At 44.2% G+C, this 27,978-nt stretch overlaps 2 protein-coding genes across 4 annotated transcripts; one reads left to right on the forward strand and one right to left on the reverse strand.

The window, feature by feature from the left end:
• elovl4a (ELOVL fatty acid elongase 4a) lies at positions 1–17,960 on the reverse strand. Of its 2 annotated transcripts, none has more exons than XM_082958904.1 (7): positions 17,833–17,960; positions 11,572–11,664; positions 10,494–10,681; positions 9,513–9,593; positions 7,428–7,599; positions 7,090–7,217; positions 1–4,832 (listed from the first exon to the last, which is right to left on the reverse strand). In XM_082958904.1, the coding sequence occupies exons 1-7, from the start codon at positions 17,867–17,869 to the stop codon at positions 4,497–4,499; spliced, it is 1,035 nt and encodes a 344-aa protein (XP_082815030.1). In that variant the 5' UTR covers positions 17,870–17,960; the 3' UTR covers positions 1–4,496. The 2 variants fall into 2 exon arrangements, with proteins under 2 accessions (XP_082815030.1, XP_082815031.1); XM_082958905.1 differs by lacking the exon at positions 17,833–17,960 and adding an exon at positions 13,055–13,357.
• LOC106593866 (PRELI domain containing protein 3A-like) lies at positions 13,348–27,942 on the forward strand. Of its 2 annotated transcripts, none has more exons than XM_082958912.1 (7): positions 13,348–13,724; positions 15,658–15,826; positions 17,852–17,941; positions 18,038–18,108; positions 21,619–21,721; positions 23,228–23,304; positions 25,391–27,942. In XM_082958912.1, the coding sequence occupies exons 1-6, from the start codon at positions 13,693–13,695 to the stop codon at positions 23,297–23,299; spliced, it is 537 nt and encodes a 178-aa protein (XP_082815038.1). In that variant the 5' UTR covers positions 13,348–13,692; the 3' UTR covers positions 23,300–23,304; positions 25,391–27,942. The 2 variants fall into 2 exon arrangements, with proteins under 2 accessions (XP_082815038.1, XP_082815033.1); XM_082958907.1 differs by lacking the exon at positions 13,348–13,724 and adding an exon at positions 13,810–13,917.
• The last annotated feature ends 36 nt before the right edge of the window (positions 27,943–27,978 follow it).

The following is a 27,978-nucleotide window of genomic DNA, read 5'->3' on the forward strand; positions in this document are numbered from 1 at the left end:
TGTATGTCCAGGCATTCTGTTTATTTGTATCTATGAGTTGAAATAAGTCATGATCCTTTAAAAGAACGTGCAAGCTGTTTGGACAGAGAAATATCTGCTCATCATGGTATTTACTTGGGAACCCCCCCCCCCAAAAAAAAATCACAAATGTACAAAAATCACACAGCATATAATATATACAACATGTAATAAATAATAAATTTAAAAAAAGTCTCCAAGAACACTAAAACACAGACAAGCACTTTGCCATTCAGAAGAAGAAAAAAAAAAAAAACACATTTATATTAAAGATAGGAACAATAAATCTATTAAATTACATGATGTGATACATGGTTGAATTTGCTGCTCTAGAATAGACTGTGTGGTGTTGTACTCTACACATGTCACGGTTAGCTAGAGCACATGGTCCTTCAGTAGCAGTATGTACAGTACACTAACTAAAACACGTTAGGTTAGGTAGAGTACATGGTCCTTCAGTAGCAGTATGTACAGTACACTAACTAAAACACGTTAGGTTAGGTAGAGCACATGGTCCTTCAGTAGCAGTATGTACAGTACACTAACTAAAACACGTTAGGTTAGGTAGAGCACATGGTCCTTCAGTAGCAGTATGTACAGTACACTAACTAAAACACGTTAGGTTAGGTAGAGTACATGGTCCTTCAGTCGCAGTATGTACAGTACACTAACTAAAACACGTTAGGTAGAGCACATGGTCCTTCAGTAGCAGTATGTACAGTACACTAACTAAAACACGTTAGGTTAGGTAGAGCACATGGTCCTTCAGTAGCAGTATGTACAGTACACTAACTAAAACACATTGACCAGCTGATATTGCCTAAACAGCGTATCAAATCAATCCAGCAATCGATCATTTGATTTGATTGGTTGATAAACAGCATCTCCCAGTTGACTAGTAGTTTGATTTGCCCTAATAATCCATAGCAGCGTCTTCACAGTTAATATTCCCTGACATAGTGTGTCTACTTGGCTCTGCTCACAGCTTCACGTTCACTGAGTAAGACAACTAGTGATGTCGTATGTAGAGGCAACCAGGACAGAATAGTGAAATAGAAAACAAGGCAACATTTCTGACAAAATTCCACTGTCTCTAACTGAATGTCACTTCCAGATTCCACTGTCTCTAACTGAATGTCACTTCCAGATTCCACTGTCTCTAACTGAATATCACTTCTAGATTCCACTGTCTCTAACTGAATGTCACTTCCAGATTCCACTGTCTCTAACTGAATATCACTTCTAGATTCCACTGTCTCTAACTGAATGTCACTTCTAGATTCCACGGCCTCTAACTGAATGTCGCTTCCAGATTCCGCTGCCTCTAACTGAATGTCGCTTCCAGATTCCGCTGCCTCTAACTGAATGTCGCTTCCAGATTCCGCTGCCTCTAACTGAATGTCGCTTCCAGATTCCGCTGCCTCTAACTGAATGTCGCTTCCAGATTCCGCTGCCTCTAACTGAATGTCGCTTCTAGATTCCACTGTCTCTAACTGAATGTCGCTTCCAGATTCCGCTGCCTCTAACTGAATGTCGCTTCTAGATTCCACTGTCTCTAACTGAATGTCGCTTCTAGATTCCGCTGTCTCTAACTGAATGTCGCTTCTAGATTCCTCTGCCTCTAACTGAATGTCGCTTCTAGATTCCGCTGCCTCTAACTGAATGTCGCTTCTAGATTCCGCTGCCTCTAACTGAATGTCGCTTCTAGATTCCACTGTCTCTAACTGAATGTCGCTTCTAGATTCCACTGCCTCTAACTGAATGTCACTTCTAGATTCCACTGCCTCTAACTGAATGTCGCTTCTAGATTCCACTGTCTCTAACTGAATGTCGCTTCTAGATTCCGCTGACTCTAACTGAATGTCACTTCTAGATTCCACTGACTCTAAATGTCGCTTCTAGATTCCACTCCCTCTAACTGAATGTCGCTTCTAGATTCCACTGCCTCTAACTGAATGTCACTTCCAGATTCCACTGTCTCTAACTGAATATCACTTCTAGATTCCACTGTCTCTAACTGAATGTCACTTCTAGATTCCACTGTCTCTAACTGAATGTCGCTTCCAGATTCCACTGTCTCTAACTGAATGTCACTTCTAGATTCCACTGCCTCTAACTGAATGTCGCTTCTAGATTCCACTGTCTCTAACTGAATGTCGCTTCTAGATTCCACTGCCTCTAACTGAATGTCGCTTCTAGATTCCGCTGCCTCTAACTGAATGTCGCTTCTAGATTCCACTGACTCTAACTGAATGTCACTTCTAGATTCCACTGACTCTAAATGTCGCTTCTAGATTCCACTCCCTCTAACTGAATGTCGCTTCTAGATTCCACTGCCTCTAACTGAATGTCACTTCCAGATTCCACTGTCTCTAACTGAATGTCACTTCTAGATTCCACTGTCTCTAACTGAATGTCGCTTCTAGATTCCACTGTCTTTAACTGAATGTCACTTCTAGATTCCACTGTCTTTAACTGAATGTCACTTCTAGATTCCACTGTCTCTAACTGAATGTCGCTTCTAGATTCCACTGCCTCTAAATGAATGTCACTTCTAGTAATAATGAGTGATGCTTTTTATTAGCATGTACAGTAAACACGTCTAATTGGCCAAGTCGTAATTGGATAAAGCTTAACTTGTATTTCAAGAGCTCAAATTTGTTTTTCAGACCTTATGTAATCTCAATGTGTGGCTAGGATTGCCAACAGCTGAAGTGGGCTGAAGAATTCAATGGCCTACCTCACATAATATGAACCAACAAATCTGGGCAAAGGCCAAAAATGACAGTATGACTAAGTCATATTGTTTAAAAGGCATACGTACACATTGAATGTTTAAATTAAAAAAGGCCAAAGATCGACTGACATTGTCTCCTGTACTGGTGATGGAAGCCTGCGCGTGTGTGGTGTGTTCCTGTCTCTAGACACCAGTGGGTTATAGCTACACACCAGTGAATCAGCTAACTAAACACCAGTGGGTTATAGCTACACACCAGTGAATCAGCTAACTACACGCCAGTGGGTTATAGCTACACACCAGTGAATCAGCTAGTTACACACCAGTGGGTTATAGCTACACACCAGTGAATCAGCTAGTTACACACCAGTGGGTTATAGCTACACACCAGTGAATCAGCTAGTTACACACCAGTGGGTTATAGCTACACACCAGTGAATCAGCTAGTTACACGCCAGTGGGTTAGTTAGCTACACACCAGTGAATCAGCTAGCTACACGCCAGTGGGTTATAGCTACACACCAGTGAATCAGCTAGCTACAAACTAGTGAATTAATGAGTTTGCTAGCTACAAACCAGTGGGTTAGTTTGCTACACACCAGTGAATCAGCTAGCTAAACACCAGTCGGTTCGCTAGCTACAAACCAGTCGGTTCGCTAGCTACAAACTAGTGAATCAGCTAGCTACAAAACCAGTCAGTTCGCTAGCTACAAACCAGTGAATCAGCTAGCTACAAAACCAGTCGGTTCGCTAGCTACAAAACCAGTCGGTTCGCTAGCTACAAAACCAGTCGGTTCGCTAGCTACAAAACCAGTCGGTTCGCTAGCTACAAAACCAGTCGGTTCGCTAGCTACAAACCAGTCGGTTCGCTAGCTACAAACCAGTCGGTTCGCTAGCTACAAACCAGTCGGTTCGCTAGCTACAAAACCAGTCGGTTCGCTAGCTACAAAACCAGTCGGTTCGCTAGCTACAAAACCAGTCGGTTCGCTAGCTACAAACCAGTGAATCAGCTAGCTACAAAACCAGTCGGTTCGCTAGCTACAAACCAGTCGGTTCGCTAGCTACAAACCAGTCGGTTCGCTAGCTACAAACCAGTCGGTTCGCTAGCTACAAACCAGTCGGTTCGCTAGCTACAAAACCAGTCGGTTCGCTAGCTACAAAACCAGTCGGTTCGCTAGCTACAAACCAGTCGGTTCGCTAGCTACAAAACCAGTCGGTTCGCTAGCTACAAAACCAGTCGGTTCGCTAGCTACAAACCAGTCGGTTCGCTAGCTACAAAACCAGTCGGTTCGCTAGCTACAAACCAGTCGGTTCGCTAGCTACAAACCTCAACACTGCGGTACAGAGAGAGAGAGAGAACATGATGTTGTTGTTTTCCAGACCAGAAACTACTGAATGTTGGATGAGTTGTAATGACGGTCACCATGGACACGTCGTGACCTCTTCCCAGGATTGGGGTTATTTCCCTTTCAATTCAGTCAACGTAGAAAGTCAACTGAAATTCAAGTTTTCCCCAATCAAAACCCAATGAGGAAAAATTAGAATTTTGAAATGTCAGTTTTCTTCATAAATTGATTGAATTGAAATGTAATTGTCTCCAGCCTTGCCTCTTACCACGCCTTCACCTACAAGTGGTGCACTGCATAGGGAATAGGGTGCTATGTGGGAGGTATAATAAGATCAAAACAGCAAGGCCTGTTAGTGCCAGCCTCCTTCAGCCCTACACCCCCTCTCCCTCCGTCTAATCCCTCTTGGCCCTCCCCTTCCTCTTCCTCCTTCCGTTCCCGTTGTCCACCCCTGATGATCTCTCCTTTTCCTCCACCTTGCCCCCTCCCACCACCGCTCCATTCCCCAGTCCCTTGGACAGCCCGTTGGAGACCCCGTTAGACAGAGCCTTGGAGGCCTTGGGCTCCCTGGGTTGACGTGGCGTGCGGCGATACGTCTGGTAGTAGAAGTTACCGAACAGGGCGATGAAGGTCAGGGCGTAGCAGATAAGGGCATAGTGCATCCAGTGGGGAAACTCACAGTCCATGTAGAGGGACAGAGCAGTGTGGCCGATGGTGACATGGAACTGGACCTGAGGTAGAGACAGAGGGAGGGATCAGTTGAAACCTTATTATGTACAGGGCGTTCGGGAAAGTATTCATACCCCTTGACTTTTAATGCATTTTGTTACGTTACAGCCTTATTCTAAAATGTATTAAATACAACAATTTCCTCATCAATCTACACACAATACCCCATAATGATATAAGTATTCAGACCCTTTGCTATGAGACTCAACATTGAGCTCAGGTGCATCCTGTTTCCATTGATCATCCTTGAGATGTTTCTACAACTTGATTGGAGTCCACTTGTGGTAAATTCAATTGATTGGACATGATTTGGAAAGGCACACACCTGTCTATATAAGGTCCCACAGTTGACAGTGCATGTCAGAGCAAAAACCAAGCCATGAGGTCAAAGGAATTGTCTGTAGAGCTCAGAGACAGGATTGTGTCGAGGAACAGATCTGGGGAAGGGTACCAAAAAATGTCTGTAGCATGGAAGGTCCCCAAGAACACAGTGGCCTCCATCATTCTTAAATGGAAGAAGTTTGGAAACACCAAGACTCTTCCTAGAGCTGGCCGCTCGGCCAAACTGAGTAATCGGGGGAGAAGGACCTTGGTCAGTGAGGTGACCAAGAACCTGATAGTCACTCTGACAGAACTCCAGAGTTCCTCTGTGGAGATGGGAGAAGCTTGCAGAAGGACAACAATCTCTGCAGCAGTCCACCAATCAGGCCTTTATGGTAGGGTGGCCAGACGGAAGCCATTCCTCAGTAAAAGGCACATGACAGTCCGCTTGGAGTTTGCCAAAAGGCACCTAAAGGACTCTGACCATGACAAACAAGATTATCTGGTCTGATGAAACCAAGATTGAACTCTTTGGCCTGAATGCCAAGCGTCACGTCTGGAGGAAACCTGGCACCATCCCTATGGTGAAGCATGGTGGTGGCAGCATCATGCTGTGGGGATGTTTTTCAGCAGCAGGGACTGGGAGACTAGTCAGGATCAAGATGAACGGAGCAAAGTACATAGAGATCCTTGATGAAAACCTGCTCCAGAGTGATCAGGACTTCAGACTGGGGCGAAGGTTCACCTTCCAACAGGACAACGTCCCTAAGCACACAGCCAAGACAACGCAGGAGTGGTCTCGGGACAATTCTCTGAATGTCCTTGAGTGGCCCAGCCAGAGTCCGGACTTGAACCCAATCTAACATCTCTGGAGAGACCTGAAAATAGCTGTGCAGCAACGCTCCCCATCCAGCCTGACAGAGCTTGAGAGGATCTGCAGAGAAGGGAGAAATTCCCCAAATACAGGTGTGCCATATTTCTGTGAAAAAAAGAATACATTGGCAAAAATGTCTAAACCTGTTTTTGATTTGTCATCATGAGATGTTGTCAGTAGATTAATGAGTGGTGGAAAAAAAACGTTGTAACGTAACAAAATGTGGAATAAGTCAAAAGAAGACCAGCTGGTTCTCCATGATCTCTCCGGGTAGACAAAGAAAACCAGCTGGTTTTCCATGATCTCTCCAGGTAGAGAAAGAAGACCAGCTGGTTCTCCATGATCTCTCCGGGTAGAGAAAGAAGACCAGCTGGTTCTCCATGATCTCTCCGGGTAGAGAAAGAAGACCAGCTGGTTCTCCATGATCTCTCCAGGTAGAGAAAGAAGACCAGCTGGTTTTCATGATCTCTCCAGGTAGAGAAAGAAGACCAGCTGGTTCTCCATGATCTCTCCAGGTAGAGAAGAAGACCAGCTGGTTCTCCATGATCTCTCCAGGTAGAGAAAGAAGACCAGCTGGTTTTCCATGATCTCTCCAGGTAGAGAAAGAAGACCAGCTGGTTTTCATGATCTCTCCAGGTAGAGAAAGAAGACCAGCTGGTTCTCCATGATCTCTCCAGGTAGAGAAAGAAGACCAGCTGGTTCTCCATGATCTCTCCAGGTAGAGAAAGAAGACCAGCTGGTTTTCATGATCTCTCCAGGTAGAGAAAGAAGACCAGCTGGTTTTCATGATCTCTCCAGGTAGAGAAAGAAGACCAGCTGGTTCTCCATGATCTCTCCGGGTAGACAAAGAAGACCAGCTGGTTTTCCATGATCTCTCCGGGTAGAGAAAGAAGACCAGCTGGTTCTCCATGATCTCTCCGGGTAGAGAAAGAAGACCAGCTTCGGACCTTCGAGGTTCACTAACTGAATAGTCCAGCAACCCAGTAGTGATGATATGACATAACGCCATGACTGACTTAACTGTAAAACCATCTGAATCAAGTTCCTGTAAACGGATCTCTTACCATCTGGATGACAGTCAGGTACTTCTTCCACCACAGGTACTTCTGGATCTTGGGTCCAAAGGAGGCCAGACCGTAATACAGATACATCAGGACATGAATGGCAGCGTTCATGTGTGCACCGAAGAATGCTGCAAAAGGAGGAGGGGGAAACCCCAGCAGATAATGTGATGAGGTACCATTATCAAATCACAAATAATGTATGAATTTCTAATAAAGGGATTGTAACATGTTACTGCATTCTGCTACAGTTCAATGCAGAAGAAGAGATTCCTTTTTCTCAAAGGAAGTTACTGGTTATGTATTAAAAAACAAAGACAAATAGAAAGGGGGATACTCACACTGTCCGCCAGCCACCCACTTGATGCCGATCCACCAGAGGGTGAACATGGTACAGTGGTGGTAGACGTGTAGGAAGCTGACCTGGTTAAACTTCTTCCTCAGGATGAAGAAGACCGTGTCCAGGTACTCTACTCCTTTAGAGATGAAATACCACCACAACGCTGCTGCTATCTGTGAAGGGCCGGGGGGGACGGGGGGGGACGGGAGGACGCGACGTTAGTGTCAATGAGGAAGACTTCGACAACAATCTCCAGACAGGTTATATTTCATAACTTTAGGGGGTCATGTGACCTCTCTGTAGAGGGATGTTTATGCCTCTGCTAGAATCTGTTGACTAGACTATAGCCTGATGTGATCCCTGACCTTTGACCTTTCATCATCATCATCATCATCAACCTTGGACACAAAATGATCTCTGACGACAGAGAGGAAGAGGCGAAGGGAAAGGGATAACTGTCTTCTCTAGCAGGTGGGGTTTATATATAATATTTGGGGCTCACCGAGAGGGGTTTCCCCGTCACCAAGCAAGGACTTTTTCTACGGTCAATGAGAGAGTGTTGAATTTGGTCAACAAAAACTGTAATGGCTTATTTGATACATGAGGCTTATTTGATCGAATATGAACACTTTGTTGTTCACACGTGTATCTGCCATCTCATTGGCTAGAAATGGTCCCACTTGATCTTGCCTCCTTCCAACTGCTTTCCATTTTAAGAAGATATTTATTGTCGGTCGTTAGAGCGGCCACTTGAGTACCTGGTCAATATAATGGATCATCTGTACGGACGTGGCACGCTGCCTGGTGTAAACGTCATGGAGAAGTAGCTACCCACCCCGCTGGCTCCGTCTGTCTGATTGGAGGGTTTGCTCAGATGGATAAAGCCTGGTCATGTTTCTTCACGTCTCCCAGAGGTGAGTGAAAGAGAGAGCAGGTGTCTGATTTCATGATCCCAGTCGCTGCAAGGATCATGGCCAGCCAGCATCTCCCAGTTACTGGTCATACCTGTACTACCGGTCATACCTGTACTACCGGTCATAGCTGTACTACCGGTCATACCTGTACTACTGGTCATACCTGTACTACTGGTCCTACCTGTACTACTGGTCATACCTGTACTACTGGTCATACCTGTACTACTGGTCATACCTGTACTACTGGTCATACCTGTACTACCGGTCATACCTGTACTACTGGTCATACCTGTACTACTGGTCATACCTGTACTACTGGTCATACCTGTACTACTGGTCATAGCTGTACTACCGGTCATACCTGTACTACCGGTCATACCTGTACTACCGGCCATACCTGTACTACTGGTCATAGCTGTACTACTGGTCATAGCTGTACTACTGGTCATACCTGTACTACTGGTCATAGCTGTACTACTGGTCATAGCTGTACTACTGGTCATACCTGTACTACTGGTCATACCTGTACTACCGGTCATACCTGTACTACTGGTCATAGCTGTACTACCGGTCATACCTGTACTACCGGTCATACCTGTACTACCGGTCATACCTGTACTACTGGTCATACCTGTCCTACTGGTCATACCTGCACTACTGGTCATACCTGTCCTACTGGTCATACCTGTACTAGTGGTCATACCTGTACTAGTGGTCATACCTGTACTAGTGGTCATACCTGTACTACCGGTCATACCTGTACTACCGGTCATACCTGTACTACTGGTCATACCTGTACTACTGGTCATACCTGCACTACTGGTCATACCTGTCCTACTGGTCATACCTGTACTACCGGTCCTACCTGTACTAGTGGTCATACCTGTACTAGTGGTCATACCTGTACTACCGGTCATACCTGTACTACTGGTCATACCTGTACTACTGGTCATACCTGTACTACTGATTATACAGGCGTCCAACTGGGTTTAAATACTACCGTTTGCTTTATCCTGTCTAGAATGCCAGATGGGTTGGGGTTCGCAATTTTGTGAATATTCTAATTGGTTCCATTGCGACAGGCAACCTGCATCGAGCCACAATGAAAGATTTTGAAACGATTTCAAATACTACTTGAACCCAGGTCCCGGGTCGTTTCTGGGTGAACTCACCCGGACTTCGTTGGGGTCGTCTGAGTAGTCAACAGACTGGCAGATGTAGCTGTATCCGGCCGCCCGAGCCGCCAGGAAGAGCTGAGAATAGAAGAGACCACCACACACACACACATATATATAAACCGAGAGAGAGACAGAGAGAGACAGAGAGAGACACAGAGAGAGAGAGAGACAGAGACACAGAGAGAGAGAGAGAGAGAGAGAGAGAGAGAGAGAGAGACACACAGAGAGAGAGAGAGAGAGACACACAGAGAGAGAGAGAGACACACAGAGAGAGAGAGAGACACAGAGAGAGAGAGAGACACAGACACAGAGAGAGACACAGACACAGAGAGAGAGAGAGAGAGAGAGAGAGAGAGAAACTAAGAGCAGACAGATATCAACTAATGGAAACAGGGAATCTAAGGAGTTTTACACAACTAAATTACACTTTTTGGAAATGTTTTATGAATGCTTTAAAAAAAAAAAAAGAGGTGAAAGTGAAATAAAATATTCAGCAACTCTTGAAGGACAATGAAAGTTGACTTAGTTAGTTTCAGTCTTGTCATAGTCGTGTTTGTAGGTGGCAGGGAAGTCAGGCGCAGGAGAAACTAAAGAAAATAACCCGTCGCACACCTGATCCAAAATACCCGCGTACATAACATCACAATCAATCACCGACAAGGACATGAGGGGGAAACAGAGGGTTAAATACACAACATGTAATGAACGGGATTGGAACCAGGTGTGATGGAAGACAAGACAAAACCAATGGAAAATGAAAAAACGGATCAACGACGGGCTAGAAGACAGGTGACGTCGACCGCCGAGCGCCACCTACACAAGGAGTGGCATCGAGTTCGGGCAGAAGTCGTGACAAGTCTCTAGTGACAGATTTTAAAATCGAGAAGCTAAACCAGACTAGCAAACTCACACAATATTTGGTTGTGGCTGACGAGATTAGAATTTTAAAATAAAATTAAAAATGAAAACGCCCACCTCTTTGCAAATGAAGAAGTTGAAGATGACCATGCTGAAGTTGTAGACGATCAGTGTCTTCTGGAGCTGGAAGGGTTCTCTGTTCTGCATGTACTTGGGCCCCAGCCACAGGAACAACAGATAGGAGGAACTGATGGCCAGCGTTGGGAGGGGGTTGTCCATCAGGGGCCATTTCTCCACTCGTTTGTCTTTGGGGGGGGGACAGTACAATATACTCAGTATTACTGCTGTGATAACAGTGAGTAATACAATACAGTAATCTGACATTTCTTCCTCTACACTGAACACAAAAATATAAAACGCAACATGTAAAGTGTTGGTTAAATGTTTCATGAGTTGAAATAAATAAAAAAATCCCCAAAATGCACAAAAAAAAAAACGTATTTATCTCACATTTTTGTGCACAAATTTGTTCCTATCCCTGTTAGTGAGCATTTCTCCTTTGCCAAGATAATCCATCCACCTGACAGGTGTGGCATATCAAGAAGCTGATTAAACAGCGTGATCATTACATAGGTGCACCTTGTGCTGGGGGACAATAAAAGGCCACTCTATAAAATGTGCAGTTTTGTCACACAACACAAATGCCACAGATGTCTCAAGTTTTGAGGGAGGGTGCAATTGGCACGCTGACTGTAGGAATGTCTGAGCTGTTCCCAGAGAATTTAATGTTCATTTCTCTACCATAAGCCGCTTCCAACGTCGTTTTAGAACATTTGGCAGTACGTCCAATTGGCCTCACAACCACCTGTAACCACGCCAGCCCAGGACCTCCACATTCGGCTTCTCCACCTGCGGGATCGTCTGGGGGGTGGGGTGGAGTATTTCTGTCTGTAATAAAGCCCTTTTCTGGGGGAAAACTCATTCTGATTGGCTGGGCCTGGCTGGGACTGATTTCCTTATATGAACTGTAACTCTCACAAACCAAGATCAAGACTAAACCTGACGCGTGCACACACACACACACACACACACACACACACACACACACACACACACACACACACACACACACACACACACACACACACACACACACACACACACACACACACACACACGGGAGTGTAAGGATTACCTGCTATGGTAAGGGCCCATTTATATAAATTCATGGTATCATTTATCAGATGTGTGGTGAGCTCCATCTTTGCAGGCCAGTATCTGAGTTCCCCTGGCAGAGAGACACACAGAGAGAAGACAGTAGAAGGTGTTTAACAACATCCAGCTATCACTGAACACTACCACCTAGCGCCCCCACCTGGTGAGGAGGTCATCCTCTCTGACAGCTTCTACAGTATTACTGGGATGGAATAGGAGCTATAGAGCGTCTTGGAATAACTCAGGGCTTCAATTCAGTCAATTAAGCCATTTCATTTAGGCTATTCTTACTCAGCTACATTTCTCAGCACAAGTTTAAAGGTCTATCTACAGTCCGTCCTCACATTCTGATGTAAAGTAAGCAAATAGACTTCCATCAATATCTATCCGTTCCTGACAGACTGGGGGGTGAGAGAGGATGGGAGGGGGGGGGACACTGCGCTGCACTGTTCTGCTCGGTGACACGTGATAGACGAATGGTCCTCTATTCTAGCGACTCACAAATACCCGGCTGACGCCGCACCGTGAGCATGTCAGCAGCTTTTTGACCCCGTTGGTCTGACTGTCCCCGCACCGCCGCTATTAGCGGCATCCAATCTGTAGTTCTATGTTATTTAGTTCAAAACTACAACATGCTTTATATCCAAGCAGGTCATTGCATAGTGCGCGAGCAGAGCAGTAATAATATTGGCATAGAGCGCGTGGATAACACCGTGTGATTTAATGATCTCTGAACCAGCGGCGGTTCTAGACCATTTCAACTGGGGGGGGGGGGGGGGGCAAGCTGGGGCCAGTTGTATTTACATTTACGTCATTTAGCAGACGCTCTTATCCAGAGCGACTTGTTAGAGCGGCCAGTTACATTAGACGTTATTGTTGTCATATCGTTTTCTTCACTGCATTGCAGGCATTAGCAGGTAAAATACCATGTTCATCATCATTAGTGTTCCGCGTTGCCACTGTCTAATAACGGATGTAAAAAAAAGAATGATAGCAAAAATTAGTTATGTAAAAATTATTTCATACTCCACATTTAGGGGGGGGGCCACAAGGGGGTCCAAAATTGTTGTCACAGGGGCACTGCCCCCCCCCCCCCCCCCCAGAACCGCTAGTGCTTCTGACCCGCAACCAAGCAGCATCTGCACGAACCCAAACATTATTTCATCTGATGGGAATAAAGCATTATTAAAATATAGGAATATTACTAAATGATATGGCTGGATATTTGAGTAGGGTAGAATAGGCTATATAGACGATGAGCATTTCGCACCATATCCCCACTGGCCCTCCACGTCACTGTGCTATTCATTGATCATACATGGATCATTTCCCGATGCTATAATTTCAACCATTAAATAAAGAAAAACTAGCAAACTAGCTAATTGTATCCAGTAAAATAAGTCAAATGTACCGAAAGTCAGCGCAGTGTTATTTGATGAGAATGAAGATTGTTGTTATCTTACCGTGTCGACAGATAGGGTTTATATACCGTCCTTTTATTGTGACATTCAGTACAAGGTCATACAATCTAACAGTTCCACAGTTTCAGATACCCGAAACCCTAATATATATATTTATATCCGTGGTTATGTTCCTATATAAGACTAGTTAACATAACGGCGGAACAGAGAAATCCGTTATAGAGGCAACATAATAACCGCAAGCCTTTCTTTCACCGCAGCTGGAAACGGTTCTCTCGTGCTACTCATGGACCGACGACGGACACGGTTTGATGGTGCGCATGCGTAGATCTGTAGTCGAATGCAGCAGTAGTGGAGACAGGGAATATGTAACCGGTCTTTATTTATCACCGACCTCTCCGTTGTACAGGCTAGTCCATCCGTGATGTGTGCGCGCTATGAGCGGTGGAGGTGGATATTCTGCTCAGTGTTTTAGCGTTACGTAGCGGACTAGTTGAGTCGTAACGAAACGACAACACCTGAACTGCCTTCATGTGTGATGAACCGTGTCTACTTGTTGTCTATGGACCGGATCCACCGTACAACGACAGGTACTGAAGATAAGTCACCATAGATAATGGGCCTGTACCGACCGGATATTTCTAACATTCTCCTATAAGGAGGTCAGAGAAACCGGAAGGATGAAGATCTGGAGTACAGAACATGTTTTCAGGTTAGTAGGCCAACAGTCTCTAAACCGACCATAGCATATAGACAGGCTAGCTTACCGTTTACCGTTAAACGCACCGTTGTCTTTTATTTCAATGAGTTGAATCTTTTATTGTTCCAAGTATGAGCCGACATTAGAGGCTTGTTGAAATGAGGCAGAGCAGCGATGCGACACGGTTCCCGGTCCCGTTGAACATGTGAGTTATACAGTGTTACCAGCTAGGTTAGTGGAGAACAAGTCCTTTATTTAACCAGGTAGGTTAGTGGAGAACAAGTCCTTTATTTAACCAGGTAGGTTAGTGGAGAACAAGTCCTTTATTTAACCAGGTAGGTTAGTGGAGAACAAGTCCTTTATTTAACCAGGTAGGTTAGTTGAGAACAAGTCCTTTATTTAACCAGGTAGGTTAGTGGAGAACAAGTCCTTTATTTAACCAGGTAGGTTAGTGGAGAACAAGTCCTTTATTTAACCAGGTAGGTTAGTTGAGAACAAGTCCTTTATTTAACCAGGTAGGTTAGTGGAGAACAAGTCCTTTATTTAACCAGGTAGGCTAGTTGAGAACAAGTTCCTTATTTAACCAGGTAGACTAGTGGAGAACAAGTTCCTTATTTAACCAGCTAGGCTAGTTGAGAACAAGTTCTTTATTTAACCAGCTAGGCTAGTTGAGAACAAGTTGTCATTTACATGAAAGTATTTGACTCTGATGTGTGTGTATGATTATGACTTTGCATGACCATTTTTATCCTGGCTGTAATTCTGTTCATGCTTTAGTAATTGGGCCATATTCACAGTCTTTAACCTGGTGTGTCAAAGGGCCATATTACCATGTTTAGTGACCTGACTGATTTTCCTGCACTTAGAGACAGAGATCCAAGGCAGCGATGAGGAAGTACCCTAACCCCATGAACCCTAACAGTCCTCCTCTCTCTCTCTCTCTCTGTCTCTCTCTCTCTCTCTCTCTCTCTCTCTCTCTCTCTCTCTCTCTGTCTCTCTCTCTCTCTCTCTCTCTGTCTCTCTCTCTCTCTTGTTCTCTGTCTCTCTGTCTCTCTGTGTCTCTCTCTCTCTTCTCTGTTCTCTTCTCTCTCTCTCTTCTTTCTCTCTCTGTCTCTCTCTCTTCTGTCTGTCTGTCTCTCTCTCTCTTTTTTCTCTCTCTTCTCTCTCTTTCTTTCTGTCTGTCTGCTCTCTCTCTGTCCTCTGCTCTCTCTCTCTCTCTCTGTCTCTCTCGTCTCTCTCTCTCTGCTCTCTCTCTCTGTCTCTGCTCTTCTCTCTCTCTCGTGTCTCCTCTCTCTCTGTCTCTCTCTCTCTCTCTGTCTCTCTCTCTCTGTCTCTCTCTCTGTTCTCTCTCTCTGTCTCTCTCTCGTCTCTCCTCTGTCTCTCTCTGCTCTCTGTCTCTCTCTCTTCTGTCTCTCTGTCTCTCTCTCTGTCTCTCTCCTCTGTCTCTCTCTCTCTCTCTCCCTCGTCTCTGTCTCTCTCTCTCTCTCTCTCTCTCTCTGTCTCTCTGTCTCTCTCTCTCTCTGGTCTCTCTCTCTCTCCTGTCTCTCTCTCTGTGTCTCTCTCTCTGTGTCTCTCTTGTCTCTCTCTCTCTCGTCTCTCTGTCTCTCTCTCTGCTCTCTCTCTCCTCTCTCTCTCTCTCTGTGTCTCTCTCTCTCTCTCTCTCTGTCTCTCTCTCTCTCTCTCTCTGTGTCTCTCTCTCTCTCTGTGTCTCTCTGTCTCTCTCTGTCTCTCTCTCTGTCTCTCTCTCTCTGTCTCTCTGTCTCTCTCTCTGTCTCTCTGTCTCTTTGTCTCTCTCTGTCTCGTCTCTCTGTCTCTCTGTCTCTCTCTCTCTGTGTCTCTCTGTCTCTCTCTCTGTCTCTCTGTCTCTCTCTCTCTCTGTCTCTCTCTCGTCTCTCTCTCTCTGTGTCTCTCTCTCTCGTCTCGTCTCTCGTCTCTCTCTCTGTAGCTACCCGTGGGAGACGGTGATCAAGGCAGCGATGAGGAAGTACCCTAATCCCATGAACCCTAGTGTGGTGGGAGTGGATGTGTTAGACAGGAACCTGGACACTGATGGACGGCTCCACAGCCACAGACTCCTCAGCACCGAGTGGGGCCTGCCCGGTATCGTACGAGCGGTCAGAAACTAGTTCTCTCTCTCTCTCTCTCTCCATGAAAACATACATGAAATGAGTTGCAAAATGAATAGGAAATATAATCAAAACGTTGACAAGGTTCTAAATAATGATTTTTAATTGAAATAATAATTGTGTCCTTCAAACTTTGCTTTTCGTCAAAGAATCCTCCATTTGCAGCAATTACAGCCTTGCAGACCTTTGGTATTCTCGTCGTCAATTTGTAATCTGAAGAGATTTCACCCCATGCTTCCTGAAGCACCAAGTTGGATTGACTTGATGGGCTCTTCTGACGTACCATACGGTCAAGCTGCTCCCACAACAGCTCAATAGGGTTGAGATACGGTGACTGTGCTGGCCTCTCCATTATAGACAGAATACCAGCTGACTGCTTCTTCCCTAAATAGTTCTTACATAGTTTGGAGCTGTGCTTTGGGTCATTGTTTTGTTGTAGGAGGAAATTGGCTCCAATTTAAGCGCCGCCCACAGGGTATGGCATGGCGTTGCAAAATGGAGTGATAGCCTTCCTTCTTCAAGATCCCTTTTACTCTGTACAAATCTCCCACTTTACCACCACCAAAGCAGCCCCAGACCATCACACTGACCCTGTACAAATCTCCCACTTTACCACCACCAAAGCACCCCCAGACCATCACATTGACCCTGTACAAATCTCCCACTTTACCACCACCAAAGCAGCCCCAGACCATCACACTGACCCTGTACAAATCTCCCACTTTACCCACCCCCAGACCATCACATTGACCCTGTACAAATCTCCCACTTTACCACCACCAAAGCACCCCCAGACCATCACACTGACCCTGTACAAATCTCCCACTTTACCACCCCCAGACCATCACATTGACCCTGTACAAATCTCCCACTTTACCACCACCAAAGCACCCCCAGACCATCACATTGACCCTGTACAAATCTCCCACTTTACCACCACCAAAGCAGCCCCAGACCATCACATTGCCTCCACCATGATGACAGATGGCGTCAAACACTCCTCTAACATCTTTTCATTATTTTTTCTGCGTCTCACAAATGTTCTTCTTTGTAATCCGAACACCTCAAACTTAGATTCGTCTGTCCATAACACTTTTTTTTCCAATCTTCCTTTGTTCGGTGTCTGTGTTCTTTCGCCCATCTTAATCTTTTCTTTTTATTGGCCAATCTGAGATATGGATTTTTCTTTTGGAACTCTGCCTAGAAGGCCAGCATCCCGGAGTCGCCTCTTCACTGTTGATGTTGAGACTGGTGTTTTATGGGTAATATTTAATGAAGCTGCCAGTTGAGGACTTGTGAGGTGTCTGTTTCTCAAACTAGACACTATAATGTACTTGTCCTCTTGTTCAGTTGTGCACCGGGGCCTCCCACTCCTCTTTCTATTCTGGTTAGAGACAGTTTGCACTGTTCTGTGAAGGGATTAGTACACAGCGTTGTACGAGATCTTCAGTTTCTTGGCAATTTCTCGCATGGAATAGCCTTCATTTCTCAGAACAAGAATAGACTGACGAGTTTCTGAAGAAAGGTCTTTGTTTCTGGACATTTTGAGCCTGTAATCGAACCCACAAATGCTGATGCTCCAGATACTCAACTAGTCTAAAGAAGGCCAGTTTTATTGCTTCTTTAATCAGGACAACAGTTTTCAGCTGTGCTAACATAATTGCAAAATGGTTTTCTAATGATCAATTAGCCTTTTAAAATGATAAACTTGGATTAGCTAACACAACGTGCCTTTGGAACACAGGAGTGATGGTTGCTGATAATGGACCTCTGTACGCCTATGTAGATATTCCATTAAAAAATCAGTCATTACCAGCTACAATAGTCATTTACAACATTAACAATGTCTACACTGTATTTCTGATGAATTTGATGTTATTGTAATGGACAACAAAAATTGATTTTCTTTCAAAAACAAGGACATTTCTAAGTGACCCCAAACTTTTGAACGGTTGTGTATATATGTATATATATATCTATATATATATCCTGACCTGAACGTTTCTCTTGTAGATCTTGGGGACCAGTCATACCAGGACGTACGTCAAGGAGCACTCCATCGTGGATCCTGTGGAGAAAAAGATGGAGCTTTATTCAACAAATGTGAGTGGAAAGCGGTCCCTTCTCTTTGTATAATCATGTTTCTGTTGGTATCTTCATGAACGTTTCATACAAATTCTTATCTTCTTCATCCTGCAGATAACTCTAACCAATCTGGTGTCAGTGGATGAAAGACTGGTTTACAGACCTCACCCAGACAACCCAGAGGTGTAAGTAGAAACAAAGCCCCAACCTCACAGGATAATACACTACAACCTAGCAGGATAATACACTACAACCTAGTTACAACCTAGTTACAACCTAGTTACAACCTAGCAGGATAATACATTACAACCTAGCAGGATAATACATTACAACCTAGCATGATAATACACTACAACCTAGCAGGATAATACACTACAACCTAGCAGGATAATACATTACAACCTAGTTACAACCTAGTTACAACCTAGCATGATAATACATTACAACCTAGCATGATAATACATTACAACCTAGCAGGATAATACACTACAACCTAGCATGATAATACATTACAACCTAGCAGGATAATACACTACAACCTAGCATGATAATACATTACAACCTAGCATGATAATACATTACAACCTAGCATGATAATACACTACAACCTAGCATGATAATACACTACAACCTAGCAGGATAATACACTACAACCTAGCAGGATAATACACTACAACCTAGCAGGATAATACATTACAACCTAGCAGGATAATACACTACAACCTAGCAGGATAATACATTACAACCTAGCAGGATAATGCACTACAACCTAGCATGATAATACACTACAACCTAGTTACAACCTAGCATGATAATACACAACAACCTAGCAGGATAATACACTACAACCTAGTTACAACCTAGCATGATAATGCATTACAACCTAGTTACAACCTAGCAGGATAATACACAACAACCTAGCATGATAATACACTACAACCTAGTTACAACCTAGCATGATAATGCATTACAACCTAGTTACAACCTAGCAGGATAATGCATTATAACCAAGTTACAACCTAGCATGATAATACATTACAACCTAGCATGATAATGCATTACAACCTAGTTACAACCTAGCAGGATAATGCATTACAACCTAGTTACAACCTAGCATGATAATACATTACAACCTAGTTACAACCTAGCAGGATAATGCATTACAACCTAGTTACAACCTAGCAGGATAATGCATTACAACCTAGTTACAACCTAGCATGATAATACATTACAACCTAGTTACAACCTAGCAGGATAATGCATTACAACCTAGTTACAACCTAGCAGGATAATACACTACAACCTAGCATGATAATACACTACAACCTAGTTACAACCTAGCAGGATAATACATTACAACCTAGTTACAACCTAGCAGGATAATACACTACAACCTAGCAGGATAATACATTACAACCTAGCATGATAATACACTACAACCTAGCATGATAATACATTACAACCTAGCAGGATAATACACTAAAACCTAGCATGATAATACACTACAACCTAGCATGATAATACACTACAACCTAGCATGATAATACACTACAACCTAGCATGATAATACACTACAACCTAGCATGATAATACACTACAACCTAGCATGATAATACACTACAACCTAGCATGATAATACACTACAACCTAGCATGATAATACATTACAACCTAGCAGGATAATACACTACAACCTAGCAGGATAATACACTACAACCTAGCATGATAATACACTACAACCTAGCATGATAATACATTACAACCTAGCAGGATAATACATTACAACCTAGCATGATAATACACTACAACCTAGCATGATAATACACTACAACCTAGCATGATAATACACTACAACCTAGCATGATAATACACTACAACCTAGCAGGATAATACATTACAACCTAGCATGATAATACACTACAACCTAGCATGATAATACACTACAACCTAGTTACAACCTAGCAGGATAATACACTACAACCTAGTTACAACCTAGCATGATAATACACTACAACCTAGCATGATAATACACTACAACCTAGCAGGATAATACACTACAACCTAGCATGATAATACATTACAACCTAGTTACAACCTAGCAGGATAATACATTACAACCTAGCATGATAATACACTACAACCTAGCATGATAATACACTACAACCTAGCAGGATAATACACTACAACCTAGCAGGATAATACATTACAACCTAGCAGGATAATACATTACAACCTAGTTACAACCTAGCATGATAATACATTACAACCTAGCAGGATAATACATTACAACCTAGCATGATAATACATTACAACCTAGTTACAACCTAGCATGATAATACATTACAACCTAGTTACAACCTAGCAGGATAATGCATTACAACCTAGCATGATAATGCATTACAACCTAGCATGATAATACATTACAACCTAGCAGGATAATACATTACAACCTAGCAGGATAATACATTACAACCTAGCATGATAATACATTACAACCTAGCAGGATAATACACTACAACCTAGTTACAACCTAGCAGGATAATACACTACAACCTAGCAGGATAATACATTACAACCTAGCATGATAATACACTACAACCTAGCATGATAATACATTACAACCTAGCAGGATAATACACTACAACCTAGTTACAACCTAGCAGGATAATACATTACAACCTAGTTACAACCTAGCAGGATAATACATTACAACCTAGTTACAACCTAGCATGATAATACACTACAACCTAGCATGATAATACATTACAACCTAGTTACAACCTAGCAGGATAATACACTACAACCTAGTTACAACCTAGCATGATAATACATTACAACCTAGCATGATAATACATTACAACCTAGCATGATAATACACTACAACCTAGTTACAACCTAGCATGATAATACATTACAACCTAGCATGATAATGCACTACAACCTAGTTACAACCTAGCATGATAATACATTACAACCTAGCATGATAATACACTACAACCTAGCATGATAATACATTACAACCTAGTTACAACCTAGCAGGATAATACTAATAATAATATAGCAACCTATCCTGTTCCCCCCCTCCTCTGTCCCTCTCAGTGCTGTTCTAACTATCTTCTTCCCCCCTCCTCTGTCCCTCTCAGTGCTGTTCTAACTATCCTGTTCCCCCCCTCCACCCCTCCTCTGTCCCTCTCAGTGCTGTTCTAACTACCTTGTTCCCCCCTCCTCTGTCCCTCAGTGCTGTTCTAACTATCCTGTTCCACCCCTCCTCTGTCCCTCTCAGTGCTGTTCTAACTATCCTGTTCCCCCCCTCCTCTGTCTCTCTCAGTGCTGTTCTAACTATCTTGTTCCCCCCTCCACTCCTCCTCTGTCCCTCTCAGTGCTGTTCTAACTATCTTGTTCCCCCCCCCCTCTGTCCCTCTCAGTGCTGTTCTAACTATCTTGTTCCACCCTCCTCTGTCCCTCTGTGCTGTTCTAACTATCTTGTTCCCCCCTCCACCCCTCCTCTGTCCCTCTCAGTGCTGTTCTAACTATCTTGTTCCCCCCTCCTCTGTCCCTCTCAGTGCTGTTCTAACTATCCTGTTCCCCCCTCCTCTGTCCCTGTCAGTGCTGTTCTAACTATCCTGTTCCCCCCTCCTCTGTCCCTCTCAGTGCTGTTCTAACTATCCTGTTCCACCCCTCCTCTGTCCCTGTCAGTACTGTTCTGACCCAGGAGGCCATCATCACAGTAAAAGGAGTCAGTTTGAGCAGTTACCTGGAGGGAATGATGGCCCTCAGAATGTCAGCTAACGCCAGAAAGGTACTGTTGTAAAACGTTTCTCTACAGAATCTGCTTTAACCTCTCTGGGAACGTCCCACCCTAGTCAACAGCCAGTGGAATCGCGTGACGCGAAATACAAATTCCTCATAAATGCTATAACTTCAATTTCTCAAACATGACTATTTTACACCATTTTAAAGACAAGACTCTCGTTAATCTAACCACATTGTCCGATTTCAAAAAGGCTTTACAACGAAAGCAAAACATTAGATAATGTCAGGAGAGTACCCTGCCAAAAATAATCACACAGCCATTTTCAAAGCAAGCGTATATGTCACAAAAACCAAAACCACAGCTAAATGCAGCACTAACCTTTGATCTTCATCAGATGACTCTCCTAGGACATTATGTTATACAATACATGCATGTTTTGTTCAATCAAGTTCATATTTATATCAAAAACCAGCTTTTTACATTAGCATGTGATGTTCAGAACTAGCATACCCACCAAAAACTTCCGGTGAATTTAGAGTACATGAGTACATAGCTCGGCCATCACAGGCTAGCTAATTTGACACCCACCAAGTTTGGGGCTCACTAAACTCAGAATTACTATAAGAAAAATTGGATTACCTTTGCTGTTCTTCGTCAGAATGCACTCCCAGGACTTCTACTTCAACAACAAATGTTGTTTTGGTTCCAAATAATCCATAGTTATATCCAAATACCTCTGTTTTGTTTGTGCGTTCAGGTCACTATCCAAAGGGTAACGCGCGAGTGCATTTCGTGACAAAAAAATTCAAAATATTCCATTACTGTACTTAGAAACATGTCAAACTCGGTTTAAAATCAATTTTTATGCTATTTTTCTCGTAAAATAGCGATAATATTCCAACCGGACAACGTTGTATTCATTCAAAGCCTGAAAGAAAAAAATAGAGAAGTCTCGTGAACGCGCATCTCAGTCTCTCTGTCCCCAGGCTGACCACTTACAAACTCTGCTGCTGTACTTTGCCCAGAGACAGCAGACACCCCATTCCACTTTCTGGCGGCTTTAGAGAGCCAATGGAAGCCTTAGAAAGTGTCACATTACAGCACAGATGCTGTATTTTCGATAGAGATGCAACAGAAGGACAACAAATTGTCAGACACGGCACTTCCTGTATGGAATCTTCTCAGGTTTTGGCCTGCCATATGAGTTCTGTTATACTCACAGACACCATTCAAACAGTTTTAGAAACTTTAGTGTTTTCTATCCAAATCTACTAATAATATGCATATTCTAATTTCTGGGCAAGAGTAGTAACCAGTTTAAATCGGGTACGTTTTTTATCCGGCCGTGAAACTACTGCCCCCTAGCCCAGACAAGTTAAGCGATACCGATGTAACAGTTCTGGAGCGTGTTCTGCATGCAGCGTTTCCTGTATGCTTTCTCGACTGTGAAGAGAGATGGTCCACGGTCCAAACTGTCTTTAAACATCTCCGTGTGTCTGACTTTAACCATGTCTTCTCTGTCCCTCCCTCTGTGTGTTACTGTCTCTATAGGGTTGGGATGCTATAGAGTGGATCATTCAGAACTCTGAAAGGGAGAACGTTCCTCTATGTGACCTGTACTAACTCTGGTAACTACTCTTCCCTGGCCTAGCTTAGCAGCACGTGACTGGTAACTACTCTTCTCTGGCCTAGCTTAGCAGCACGTGACTGGTAACTACTCTTCTCTGGCCTAGCTTAGCAGCACGTGACAGGTAACTACTCTTCTCTGGCCTAGCTTAGCAGCACGTGACTGGTAACTACTCTTCTCTGGCCTAGCTTAGCAGCACGTGACTGGGAACTACTCTTCTCTGGCCTAGCTTAGCAGCACGTGACTGGTAACTACTCTTCTCTGGCCTAGCTTAGCAGCACGTGACTGGTAACTACTCTTCTCTGGCCTAGCTTAGCAGCACGAGACTGGTAACTACTCTTCTCTGGCCTAGCTTAGCAGCACGTGACTGGTAACTACTCTTCTCTGGCCTAGCTTAGCAGCACGTGACTGGTAACTACTCTTCTCTGGCCTAGCTTAGCAGCACGTGACTGGTAACTACTCTTCTCTGGCCTAGCTTAGCAGCACGTGACTGGTAACTACTCTTCTCTGGCCTAGCTTAGCAGCACGTGACTGGTAACTACTCTTCTCTGGCCTAGCTTAGCAGCACGTGACTGGTAACTACTCTTCTCTGGCCTAGCTTAGCAGCACGAGACTGGTAACTACTCTTCTCTGGCCTAGCTTAGCAGCACGTGACTGGTAACTACTCTTCTCTGGCCTAGCTTAGCAGCACGTGACTGGTAACTACTCTTCTCTGGCCTAGCTTAGCAGCACGAGACTGGTAACTACCCTTCTCTGGCCTAGCTTAGCAGCACGAGACTGGTAACTACTCTTCTCTGGCCTAGCTTAGCAGCACGTGACTGGTAACTACTCTTCTCTGGCCTAGCTTAGCTGCACGAGACTGGTAACTACCCTTCTCTGGCCTAGCTTAGCAGCACGAGACTGGTAACTACTCTTCTCTGGCCTAGCTTAGCAGCACGTGACTGGTAACTACTCTTCTCTGGCCTAGCTTAGCAGCACGAGACTGGTAACTACTCTTCTCTGGCCTAGCTTAGCAGCACGTGACTGGGAACTACTCTTCTCTGGCCTAGCTTAGCAGCACGTGACTGGGAACTACTCTTCTCTGGCCTAGCTTAGCAGCACGTGACTGGGAACTACTCTTCTCTGGCCTAGCTTAGCAGCACGTGACTGGGAACTACTCTTCCCTGGCCTAGCTTAGCAGCACGTGACTGGGAACTACTCTTCCCTGGCCTAGCTTAGCAGCACGTGACTGGGAACTACTCTTCTCTGGCCTAGCTTAGCGGCACGTGACTGGGAACTACTCTTCTCTGGCCTAGCTTAGCAGCACGTGACAGGTAACTACTCTTCTCTGGCCTAGCTTAGCAGCACGTGACTGGGAACTACTCTTCTCTGGCATAGCTTAGCAGCACGTGACAGGTAACTACTCTTCTCTGGCCTAGCTTAGCGGCACGTGACTGGGAACTACTCTTCTCTGGCCTAGCTTAGCAGCACGTGACAGGTAACTACTCTTCTCTGGCCTAGCTTAGCAGCACGTGACTGGGAACTACTCTTCTCTGGCCTAGCTTAGCAGCACGTGACTGGGAACTACTCTTCTCTGGCCTAGCTTAGCAGCACGTGACAGGTAACTACTCTTCTCTGGCCTAGCTTAGCAGCACGTGACAGGTAACTACTCTTCTCTGGCCTAGCTTAGCAGCACGTGACTGGTAACTACTCTTCTCTGGCCTAGCTTAGCAGCACGTGACAGGTAACTACTCTTCTCTGGCCTAGCTTAGCAGCACGTGACTGGGAACTACTCTTCTCTGGCATAGCTTAGCAGCACGTGACTGGGAACTACTCTTCCCTGGCCTAGCTTAGCAGCACGTGACTGGTAACTACTCTTCTCTGGCCTAGCTTAGCAGCACGTGACTGCATGCATGCTGCTGTATGGTTTATGTAGACAATGGCCATTATCCTTCTACTTTCTCTTTTCCATTCAAGTTCTTCTATCTTGAAAGTTAGGATCACAGAAGATCAAATACTTTTGAACGATGAAAAATGGAAAAACTTGAAAGCCTGTCAATTACTTTCTGTTGGTTTGATGATAACACTTCTGCTATTGTTGCCTGCAGGAAGGGCCAATCAGAGGAGTGTAGACTACATGATCAGGGACTATATCATCCTACACCAAGCAGCCAGCCCAGCCAATCAGAACCCTCTCTGGTACCCAGCCAAACCTCCCACATGGCAGCTGGGAATCAGAACCCTCTCTGGTACCCAGCCAAACCTCCCACATGGCTGCTGGGAATCAGAACCCTCTCTGGTACCCAGCCAAACCTCCCACATGGCAGCTGGGAATCAGAACCCTCTCTGGTACTCAGCCAAACCTCCCACATGGCTGCTGGGAATCAGAACCCTCTCTGGTACCCAGCCAAACCTCCCACATGGCAGCTGGGAATCAGAACCCTCTCTGGTGTCCAGCCAAACCTCCCACATGGCAGCTGGGAATCAGAACCCTCTCTGGTACCCAGCCAAACCTCCCACATGGCAGCTGGGAATCAGAACCCTCTCTGGTACCCAGCCAAACCTCCCACATGGCAGCTGGGAATCAGAACCCTCTCTGGTACCCAGCCAAACCTCCCACATGGCAGCTGGGCATCAGAACCATCCCTGGTGCCCTGGCTTCATAGAGGGCATCACAACCCTCCCTGGTGCCCTGGCTTCATAGAGGGCATCACAACCCTCCCTGGTGCCCTGGCTTCATAGAGGGCATCACAACCCTCCCTGGTGCCCAGGCTTCATAGAGGGCATCACAACCCTCCCTGGTGCCCAGGCTTCATAGAGGGCATCACAACCCTCCCTGGTGCCCAGGCTTCATAGAGGGCATCACAACCCTCCCTGGTGCCCAGGTTTCATAGAGGGCATCTGAACCTTCTTCCTGGAACACATGGATTATATGTACTATACTACAAGCTCATAAATATCATCCATCCCAATGGAATACAGTGAAGAGTTCCAGTACTGGTGGATCTCTCCATGTGTTCATCAGGACCTCCTGAAGTTCTCCGTACCAATAAACAATGTTGCTGGCTGTCAGGTCAACGATCAATAGAAACACAAGGGTTATTAATACATCATCAGAAAGACAGTGATCATTGATCCTTCCACAGAAAGATATCCCTACTGAGGGATTGAGGCCAATGTTGATGTCCAGGAGGATATTGATTGGATACATAGGTGTATGATAGATGTAGGTTGCGTGCCATTTAGGACGACATTTAGGATGCTATTTAGGACGACATTTAGGATGCTACTTAGGATGCATATGTAGTGTGGATATAACACCTCCCCACTCTAACATGTGAATCACATAGAAAAGCTACAAAACGTCATTCTCCATATGAAATGCGGATGGTATTTGCTATGGAAATCATCTACTGCCATACACTGTATGAAGTATGCATTCATCATTCTCTTATGGAAGGTTCTTCAGTAATCTATCACAACATTCTCTTATGGAAGGTTCCTCCAGGAATCTAACATTCTCTTATGGAAGGTTCTTCAGTAATCTATCACAACATTCTCTTATGGAAGGTTCCTCCAGGAATCTAACATTCTCTTATGGAAGGTTCTTCAGTAATCTATCACAACATTCTCTTATGGAAGGTTCCTCCAGGAATCTAACATTCTCTTATGGAAGGTTCTAGAGTAATCTATCACAACATTCTCTTATGGAAGGTTCCTCCAGGAATCTAACATTCTCTTATGGAAGGTTCTTCAGGAATCTAACATTCTCTTATGGAAGGTTCTTCAGGAATCTAACATTCTCTTATGGAAGGTTCTCCAGGAATCTATCGCAAATGTGAATGGTGTCTGGTAGTGTTTCATATTTAAGCGAGAGTTTCTTTGACATTTTTAACACAATGGATATTTCTTTGCACGTAGATAGTCTAGGATTATGAAGGTATATACATTAAATGAATGTACAGTGACCTCACATAGATAGGAAAACTACAGTAGAGCTGACGATGCAGTAAAATATAAATGTTCAGACAAACTTCAACGGTAAGAGAGAACAACCTCACTCTACAGACCAGGGTGATATGTTACATACCACTGTGAACAGGACCTCGTTGGGTTAGCAAATGCACTTCATGACAAATTGGTATTTTAATGGACCTACATGTATGTTTAAACTGTGTCTAAAAGGGCATCCTAGTGCACTACTTTTGACCAGAGTCCACCCTATTCCCTACATAGTGCACTACTTTAGACCAGAGCCCTATGGCCAGCTAAGACACTACTTTAGACCAGAGCCCTATTCCCTACATAGTGCACTACTTTAGACCAGAGTCCTATGGCCAACTAAGACACTACTTTAGACCAGAGTCCTATGGCCAACTAAGACACTTAGCTCCTGTAAAATCTCTGCTTTACTGACTGGTGTTTATTTATAGCGTCTTCATATACTTGAATTATCAGTTGATTTAATTGAATGTTAGATATTTATTTTTATAACATTGAAAATGTATTTTCTTTATTTAGTTTTTACTTAAGTTCATTTTAGTAAATACTTTCGTAACACTTTTTCTTAATTGCATTGTTGGTTAATGGCTTGTAAAGTAAGCATTTCACATGTTGTATTTGGCGCATGTGACAAATAAAATTAGATTTTGATTTGAAACCTGCTGTGGACTGGTTACTCTTTACATACATGCAA

Source organism: Salmo salar, chromosome 02, assembly GCF_965601325.2.
Source record: "Salmo salar chromosome 02, fSalSal1, whole genome shotgun sequence".
NCBI classification, from domain to species: domain Eukaryota; kingdom Metazoa; phylum Chordata; class Actinopteri; order Salmoniformes; family Salmonidae; genus Salmo; species Salmo salar.

Coding starts and splice junctions, on each gene's coding strand:
- LOC106593866 (XM_082958907.1), top strand. CDS start 13,871: ATGAGGCAGAGCAGCGATGCGACACGGTTCCCGGTCCCGTTGAACAT. Junction 13,918..15,657: donor TTCCCGGTCCCGTTGAACAT/GTGAGTTATACA, acceptor CTCTCTCTGTAG/CTACCCGTGGGAGACGGTGA. Junction 15,827..17,851: donor TGCCCGGTATCGTACGAGCG/GTCAGAAACTAG, acceptor TTTCTCTTGTAG/ATCTTGGGGACCAGTCATAC.
- elovl4a (XM_082958904.1), bottom strand. CDS start 17,869: ATGACTGGTCCCCAAGATCTACAAGAGAAACGTTCAG. Junction 11,665..17,832: donor TCTACAAGAGAAACGTTCAG/GTCAGGATATAT, acceptor TCTCTCTGCCAG/GGGAACTCAGATACTGGCCT. Junction 9,594..10,493: donor ACTTCTTCATTTGCAAAGAG/GTGGGCGTTTTC, acceptor TTCTATTCTCAG/CTCTTCCTGGCGGCTCGGGC.